The 9,478-nt window shown below is 38.2% G+C and overlaps 1 protein-coding gene across 23 annotated transcripts in view; it reads left to right on the plus strand.

Moving 5' to 3' along the window:
• The window catches only part of GPHN (gephyrin), a 266,641-nt gene that overhangs the window by 255,243 nt on the left and 1,920 nt on the right, over positions 1 to 9,478 (plus strand). For all 23 annotated transcript variants that reach the window (XM_064424218.1, XM_064424222.1, XM_064424221.1 and 20 more), the window contains 5 exons: positions 1,256 to 1,343; positions 3,408 to 3,481; positions 6,122 to 6,186; positions 7,441 to 7,544; positions 8,721 to 8,817. In XM_064424218.1, the coding sequence (XP_064280288.1) occupies positions 1,256 to 1,343; positions 3,408 to 3,481; positions 6,122 to 6,186; positions 7,441 to 7,544; positions 8,721 to 8,817 (428 nt within the window). The remainder of the gene's footprint in view (positions 1 to 1,255; positions 1,344 to 3,407; positions 3,482 to 6,121; positions 6,187 to 7,440; positions 7,545 to 8,720; positions 8,818 to 9,478) is intronic.

Consider the following 9,478-nt stretch of genomic DNA (forward strand, 5'->3'; position numbering starts at 1 on the left):
GATTTTTCTTTCTGAGACATTTGGAAACAGAGTTTCTGCTAGTCTCTGAAAGGTCAACTAGAACTTGCATAGTATTCCTAATTTTTGTGTTTTCAGCTCAAACTCCAAAATTACTGCTGTAGTTCTACTTTTGGATGAAATACAGCCCAAGCTCTCAAAGGATAGCCCTCATGCCATTTTCAGCCTGCATTCACCACCCACAATGGCATTTTGTAGCTGCAGCATGGCATTTACCTGAAGTGCTGTATTCCAGGTGAAGGCCTTCATACAGTCACTAGTATAATTCCCATTCTTTCAATGGCATTCTAAGTAGGAACAGCCATGAAAAGCTTTCAGGATCACTGAACTGAGAACATACTGTTGAAGAAGCAATACACACAGTCATAGCAACCGGTCAGCTTCTGGTCAGTTCACAAATGTTAAATGCAAATCATGAATTTAATATATTGGAAATTGGTTTTGATTCCTTTGGACCTGTGTGAGTTGTATTACTGAGTTTCTCCACTGCATGCCTTGAAGCTCTGTATTAGCATCAGTACTGCTCTTAAATATCTAATTCTCATATCAAAGTTTCCAGTTTTGATCTAAAATGGAAAGAAAAGACACCAATTTCCTTCACTGTTATACTCTTTGTACAGAAAAATATCATTCCCATTACACTGTTTCTCATGAAGGTGAATAGACCTTTTAACAGCATGGATTGTGTTTTTGCAAGCTGAAGTGGATATTTACAGGTGGCTTTGCTGCAGAGCCCTCTAACAGAGAAGAGAAACAAAGGATTTACTCCCTCTCTTCCCTGATCAAAGTTTGAAGTGGAGCCTCATCCCCATTTTTGCACACATCAGATGAGCTAGACAGGTAGTACTGCAGCCTGCGTGGTGGTCAGTAATTTTCATGTGTCAGGTACCTTTACATATCCCTGTCAGTTCATCTAAGTCACAATTTGTATTACTACCTATTGTGCCAATTGCATATTCTTAGACACTTGTAATAGCATTCTTCAGTCCCAGTCTAAAGTATCCCACTGTTCCTGTTGCAAACTTTAGACAGAAAGGTGCCAAACAGTGTGGTGTTCACTTAATGAGATTGCAGTTCTTGACTAGAATTGAACAGTGTGGAATCTTAAGAAGGAAAAGAGCTTGTATTATTCCCTTAAAACAAGTGTGTCTATGCACCTGTATGTGTGCACACAGACTTGTATTACAAGTCATAATAATTCCATGCCACTAATCTGCTTGCCTGTTCTTTCCTGTAGCCCAGATGATTTACTGAATGCACTGAATGAGGGTATCAGCCGTGCTGATGTGATCATTACATCAGGAGGTGTATCTATGGGGGAAAAGGTATGCAAAATTTAAGTTTGACTTCCTACAATATATGTAAGAATTTCAAACCAGAGTCTGCCCTCCAAGCTACTACCTTTGTATTAATGTTTATTAAAAATGGACCTTACTTTTATTGAAACACAAGTAAATAACTGAAGAAAATAGTCTTCAAAGCTCATTCCATTCATTCTTGTTTCTGTACTATAGTTGACATAGTACAACAGAGAAACTTTTAATTCTTGATGTGAGGGATTTACAAATGTGTTTTTACTTAAGGAATGATTTATGTAGATGAGGAAGGTGCTGGGTTAAGAGCACATGAAGACAGTAGACTTTATTTTTAGAGCAGGTAAAACGTAGATAGCATTGAGGTACTTTGAAAGTACTTTGAAAAGCAACCTAAGTATATAAATAGCATTTTTTTTACTCAGCACATCTGTTTCCTGAATGTGCCAAAGCTCTATTTGTTACAAAAATAGTTTTATCACATTTTGCACCTGATAGTCCTACAGACAATACGTATGAGACCCAGTGAGCTGATATATTTGCCTTTTGAATCATTAACAGAATTGTTGATTGAGTTCCTGTTGATTATCCCTGTGCCAAAATCATCAAAGAAAATAGGGATACACAGATGCTGGTGGGGCATAGATGAACCTGCAGGACATTTATTAATCATGACTTATGCGAAGGAAAACTCAAATTACTTTTTGATCCCAGGCTGAATCTGTGAGTTTGGCAGGTAAAATAAACATCTTTTATAACTAACAGATACTAAAGACTGTCATTAGGAGGTGGGAAACATGAGTGCTGGTTCTGTTTACTTTTCTCAGTAGAAATCATATCACTGGATACGTCATGAAAATGGATAATTAATTAAACCAGTGCAAATAACTTTCAGTTACTCCCATTGTTTCCAGTATGCCTAGAAAAATAATCAAGGACAAGTACTGGTCTTTAAATTGGGAATGTGGCAACATAGTGCAGACACAGTAACACTAAGAAGTGGCTGAACTGCTGAATGGTCTTATAGACAATCAGACCTTCGGCTCATTTCTCCCCAGTCTGAACTTGAGGCAACAGCCTAAAGTCAGTAGGCTGCACATTCCACTGATGGTCTGCCCTCTGATACTGAGCTTTCTACAGTTTTAATGAAATAGCTGTGAACATCCAAATAGTAAACAGAAAGTAAAAGCAGGGTTAATGCAATTAATAATTGAGAGTTAACACCTGGCTGAAATGAGTTACTGCTTTCCAAGTACTTGAACACACACATGCACAAAAAAAGGGCTAACTGCCAGGGATTTTCTGATCTACTTGTGATTTACTAGTTTCTGATTGCTGATTACTAGTGAAACCATCTGTCTTCACAGATGACTGCTATGGCCTGCCTCTTTAGCATCACTAAACACAACAGATAGGGTACTACATCTTTAGGCACAGCAATTATCAATAAAGATTAAACCAGTAATTCCATTTGTTTTAATAACTGGATCAATCGTGTTTATGCAAAATCATTTAGCTTGAACTCATTCACAAGCCACCCAGTTTTTTCTTTCTAAGGAATGTTAAACCCAAGCACTGTGAATTAGACCATTAGACCCAAGAAATTACAATCATTACAGTATCCTGGAAAACTATGATTTCTACAGTACAGTATTGATTTCAAAAGTAGTAGGAGATCTCTAAATCTACAACTGATAGCTTCTATGGCAAAATTTAAATAACTCGATAATTTAAAGTCTTAGCTTTGAATCATAAAGGGTTTTTTCCATCTTTGACATAGAGAATGTTTTAGTAGTAGGTATTTGTGGGGTGCTCTAAGATTCTGATGCTGCAGATGAATTTTAAGGAAATATATGCCATCATGGAGTCAGGTTTGGCCCCTAAATGAGTCTGTTCTTTACTTTTTCTTTTCCAAAACACTTTCTTTCAAATGATGAAAATTCCCCACTGGGCTGTAGCACTTTCAGGATATGCAAATTTTCATCTTCACTTGATATTAATTAATTGCTTTGAATGCTTAGATGATGTAAAGCCACTTTGATGTTACTTAATTTTATTCTTTTTTTAATTAAACAGGACTATCTTAAACAGGTGCTGGATATTGATCTTCACGCACAGATTCACTTTGGCAGAGTTTTTATGAAACCTGGGTAAGAAATCTTTGTGCTTAGGCAGCCTAGATGGAGGCTATATTGGGCTAAATATCCTAGTGAAGTGCTTCAGTAGATTTCACTTTTCCAGATATACTATAAACCACAGGACAGATATAAGTGGGAAAAGCAGCAAAATCAGTGCTCTTCAGATTAGTCACCATCTTTATGGGTGAAATTAACTGGAACAGAGAGATTATTTTTTATCAGTAAGAGATATTTCTCTGATAACTGTTGCAAATCAGGTTTGGGGACTGGTGGGAAACCAACATTATATAAACATGCCACAGCCTTCAGTGCAATTACAGAGCTCACAATGACATTACCATGAAATAACCAGGAAATACAAGGACATTAAATGGACAGTTTGCTTAAAGAGTATCTCATTTCACTTCAAAATTTGCATAAATTATATTCCTACAAGCAGTTGCTTGAGAGGTGGAATGATAGCTAATTTACAAAGCTTTGTCTAATTGGCATATTGAGCATAGTAATTTTTAAGTTAGCTGAGTCCTTTATAGTTTGCCTCAGAAAATTGTTTCAGCATTGTTTTTCTATGCTGTAGCACTGCTCATCAGTGAGTCTGAAAGTGTGCTCTGCAGAGAGAATGAAAATCACACATGCTGGAAACAGAGAGTTCCCTTTTCTCCACAGTGCAAGAGCAGAAAGATGTCTGCACCTCTGCCTCACTCCCTAGGGAAGGCAGTTTCTTTGCAAGCTGGGTCAGAACGGTCCAGCTACACAAGATCAAGCACAGCTTTGCAGAATGATTCCCTCTGGCCCAGAACTGTTGTCACGGAGCAGAGCTGCAAGTGGGTGTTTGCTGTGAAAACAGACAAATACTTTCACTGTCTCTGCATACAGTCTGATAAAGATCTGCGTGTGGGCTTGGTGCTTGTGCTGCTCCTACCACCACCTCCTTTCCACATAAGGAATGAGTGAGGCTAAAAGCTTGTTTCTTCCCGTGATGGATGTAGCCCAGGCATGGAAATTGCTCATTGCTTCTGTCATACTGCTACAACCGACGTAGGGAAGTCCCAGAAGCAGAATCTGCACTCCAGTCTCTGCTGCTGACTAAAATGGATAAACTCGATTTACAGAATTCAGAGTATTAAATTCTGGTTCTGGCTTATTTGTAAGCAAACATAATTTTTTTCTCCTGGTGAGTCCTCTGTAGACCTGCAGCAAGGAACTTTTGATAACTAGCTGGGAAAATGGTTTTTTTCCCCTTAAATGTCCCTTTTCAATTTATGTTACTAGAAAGGTATTTCTTATTGCTACAAAACATTTGCTGATCAGTTCTTACTGAGAATGTAAGCACTCTCTTTTTCATTAGCTGTAGTGCAATAGGAAATATTGTATCTTGGGTTTTATTAACTGCATCTTAAAAGATTGTAGGTTGTGGTTACTGTATTGGGAAAAAATCCCTCAAGTAAATTCCAAGAGTGAAGTCAGAATTTGTTGTATGCCTGTATTTGATGTGCTTCATGAGTGCAGGGTGGTGCTTGGGATTTACTGTCACACCACTTGGTCTGGAAGTTGCTGAGCTCATGTAAGGTTGTCTTGTCTAGCTGCATTGACAGAAGGAAGTACTGGAAGATTCTAGCAATGATGGTGTTGAAGTGTCATACAAGAATTCAGAGTTTCCAGTAAAAATGAATTAGCAATTCAATTTTTTGTCCATTGGTTTGTGCTCTGGTTATAACAGTTGGAGGTCTGGCACGTAGTTCCCATCGTGTTAGAGGCATTTTAGAGCAGGAATGTCAGACACTAACTTGCCCTGGTAAACCAGGATATTGATGAGTCTTAACAGAAACAAAACTAGGTGATAATGATCCAAGTGCAGCAAGTCTTCAAAGTTGTAAACTGTCACCTGCTGACCAGGTGGTAGTGGTCAGCTCAAGAGAACACCAAGGAAACCAGCCTAATTATTGCTCCTATGGTATAATTTCTAATGTTTGAAAGGATTATACTAACATAAAATTATTTTTTCATGGATAAGTCCCTTCTCTTTGCCAGCCACATTCTTGAGCTGTCACATTACTGTCCTATTTTTGTGAAGGTAATAGCCCTCACAGCAAGTCACCAAAATCATTGAGCAGCTCTGAAAGGCAGAGAGAGCTCTTCATTGATAGGCCTGGGTATCACCTGGCTGCAGCTCTGCCTGTGGTATCTGAATTTGTTCATCTGCAGTCTAGCTGCTCAGAAATACTGCTTCCTTGTAGTACTGTTGTAGAGACTGGAGTAAGATAATTAGAGTCACCAGTGTTATAAAAAATTAGAAAACATTATATGAAAAACACAGCTCTGTAACTGCATAATTCCAGTATTACTTCATTGTTAATTGGCTTCTAGCATGAAGACAAGATTTTGACTTTTGACTACTAGTTCATTTCCTTTTAGATATTTCCTCTCCAAATTTGTGTACTTAAAACTTCAGAGTTGAATATCAAGAAAAATTATTCTGTCACCATAAAGAGAGGATTATACCTCCAGTATGGAATAATCAGCAGGCTCTAATGAACCGCTGAGAGAGAGATGTCCTGTTTTGTTTCATTTTCTTTTGCAAATGTTTTAAATAATACAATGATGTTCAGTCAAATTCTAATGCAGATATTAAATAACTTTCTTTTTCCATAGCCTGCCAACAACTTTTGCAACTCTGGATATTGACGGTGTAAGAAAAATAATCTTTGCGCTTCCAGGTAAGATGTTTTGTGGATTGCTTTTGTTGCTATGCATAGATGACAGACATGAAACAGAAAAGTGACACTTCACAGCACCTGTGCCTGGTGTTGGCCCCTAAGGAAGGTACCTGTAAGATTTTCTCAGAAATTTCCAGAAGATATGGACTTACAGGGATGTGCTAAGGAGTTCTTTTTTGTCCTTGTCCTCAGAATTTTCTGGTACAGGTCTTAAGATTTCTTCCATCAAACAATTTCCTTACATTTTCCACAAGGATGTTTTTTTTCCCACAGCTCCCTGCACCTTCACCATAAATATCCTGTGGGTGTAAGTCAGTGCATCCACTCTGACATACTGAAAATGGAGACAAAAATGAGGGAATGCCAAGGAACATGTCACGGAATATTTTTGTTTATCAGGTTCATGCTGTGGAACCAAAAGAGGGCAGCATGGCTGCACTGCTGCCTGGGAAAGCACTTGTTTAGAATAAAGATTTCCTTATGGAATTCTGTCCTTCTAAATGAGGAGGAATTTATTTTATTCTTATTGCTCTGGCTTTCCATGAATTTTGACTACACAAGCAATCTTTGATTGCTTGACAAGCTGGTGGTTTTCAGATGTATCTCTAGTGCTTCTACCCCTCTTGTTCTAGTTGCTGCAGTACATTTTCTTACAGGGGAGAGATCAGTGGAGTATCCATCTGATCATAGTATATATTTTAAAACTCTTGTCTAGGGAAATCCAGATATGTAAGACAGTGGTGTTTGACAGGTGGTCATACACCTCTTTTGTTCAACAGAAAACATATAAATCAGTAGAATTCTCCTTAGAATTTGTCCTAAAGCATTTTGCTACTCTGTTAGGGAATTGAAAGTTATTCTTCCCTTGGTGTCTGGGAACCATTAGTCATGAATAAAGAGCTCGGTGAGGGTAGAGCCATTAACTGTGCACAATTAACTCTGCTCCAGCCCCAGACAAATGTAGGTATAGGACAAAGGTAGCAGAAGAACAGAGGCAAATGGTAGGGCCTGAGGAACATGGGGCAGTTCTGGTCAGAGCAGAACTTCATCACACATCATCCAGAGTGTAGCTTGACAGGTGGACTTGAACATGCCCCTTGCGACACACCTCTGCAGTCTGTACTGTATGCAGTACATAGCATGGAAAGCTCTGTAGAGTCCTTTAAAATGAAATTGCCATAAAACATAAATTCACTTTCAGCATTTCAGAGTAAACCAAGAGGGCATCACCACCAACTGTTCTTTGTCCTACAGGCAATCCTGTGTCAGCTGTTGTCACCTGCAATCTCTTTGTTGTTCCTGCACTGAGGAAAATGCAGGGTATCCTGGATCCTCGGCCCACCATCATCAAAGCCAGGGTAAGAAGCTTATCCTCTAGTTAAAAATTCTCTCAAGGTGTTGAAGCACAGCTCTTTGGGCCCTAAAAGACTGTTGTGTTTATGGAGTCTGAGCCCTAGACTAGTTCTGGCAGTGGAAGGATGTTCACACAAATAGAGGCACATTCTCAGTCTCTGTTAATGGTAATATTCAGTAATTTTTTAGAGTTAGATTGCCATCTAATGGAGCAAGATATATAGATGCAGAGGCAGCCATTTGCCAATCAGACAGGAAGGACAATCTCCTGTTTAAAAAATACATTTGTTTTAGGCTATGGTAAAAAATGCAGAGTAATCTGTGAATATCTAGAGCTGGATAGTTCTGTATTAGCAATAGAAAAGACAAACTTTAAAGCCTTCTTGTTGAGTTATTTATAAAAGAAACCCACACGCTCCTCATCCTAAGCAATATAAATTCCTTAAACTCTTCTCACTTTTCTAATAAATCATGGATAGTGTAACTCTATTTAAAATAGATTTAAGGCATGTTATTATAATGTCTTCTTCTTCTGTTTTTGATCCAAATAAAGTACCAAGGCATACATCAACTTTTGTAGTTTTCTTGGTGTTCTTGGCTATGCTCTTGTCTTACAGCTTATCCCATGTCTCTCTTTTGCCCTTCCTCAAGCATCCAGATTTTATCTTACAGCTAAAATATTCTAAAAAAGAGAGCAATTTGCAGTGACCTTCACTTTTGCATGTATTTTCCATTATGAGCCATTGCCTGTATGTCTTTTCATTTCTAAGATTGGCCATTTTCCTTTTGTCAGAGCTAACAGGATTTTGAATGCAAATACCATTTTTATCTTTATACAATGTAATCCAAAGAGACCAGGCTTTTTTTCTAGAGAAGTACTATCTGTAAACTCTCTGTAAAGGAACAGTTTTGGAATATTCCACTTAATGCACATAGACTCCTCCAGACACTTTGATATTGTAATTTCACAGTTGTATTTCCTTAAATACTGCAGTCTCTTAAATACTGCAGTCTCTGCCATCTACAGCTTTTAATCTTGCACTAGACACCATCTGACCTCAAAATGCAAGTTTTTAAAAAGACTGTTTTTAAGGAAAAACAACTGAGCATATTATTCCATTATCTTAGACAGTGCCATGTGAATGCATGACATGTTCATCCTTTCTTTTTTAATCCTACAGTTATCATGTGATGTAAAATTGGACCCCCGCCCAGAATATCATCGGTGCATTCTGACTTGGCATCACCAAGAACCACTACCCTGGGCACAGAGTACAGGTCAGTGCCAGTCACACAGACTGACAGACACTCACACACAGCCTTGCCTTCCTAAAGATGTGTCTGTGAACAACCAAGAGTGTGCACATGTTTTTCTCATGGAACCTACTTTATGCAGACTGATTTGCTCACACATTTGTGCACATGCATACACATACATTTTAGTAAAAAATTCAGTGCTGATATTGCTTGTCAGTTTAACCATTCAAACATCCTTTATTTGAATAGCCTGCCTTATACACACACACACTACATGTGTGTGCTTGCATATGTGCATACATTCCTTTTTTTAAACATCTAAGCTTACTCGCAGTCAGGCACATTTGCTTCCTTTTGCTGTTGTGCATGTACTAAACAAACACAAGTTGGGGCAGAGATAGGAGCAATACAAATAAAAGAAGTGTGATTTTAGCTGAACTGGAAAAGTAGGAAAGATAGCAGAGGCTCTAGATGTTCTCTTAAATCAGACTAATGACTTATTAGTCGTGTTTGCCACCTAGGAATACTTCTGAATACTCAGCTGCAGTTGTGGTAAATACTAGATATGAATACTGGTTCAGCTATGTACTGCTAGAACGCTGACTGTGACACTTTTGCAAGAGATTTAGGTCCTTAAACAACTGTATTTTTGCTACATCCAAATTGTTCAACAAAAAGCATT

This window comes from Passer domesticus, chromosome 6 (assembly GCF_036417665.1).
Source record: "Passer domesticus isolate bPasDom1 chromosome 6, bPasDom1.hap1, whole genome shotgun sequence".
NCBI lineage: Eukaryota > Metazoa > Chordata > Aves > Passeriformes > Passeridae > Passer > Passer domesticus.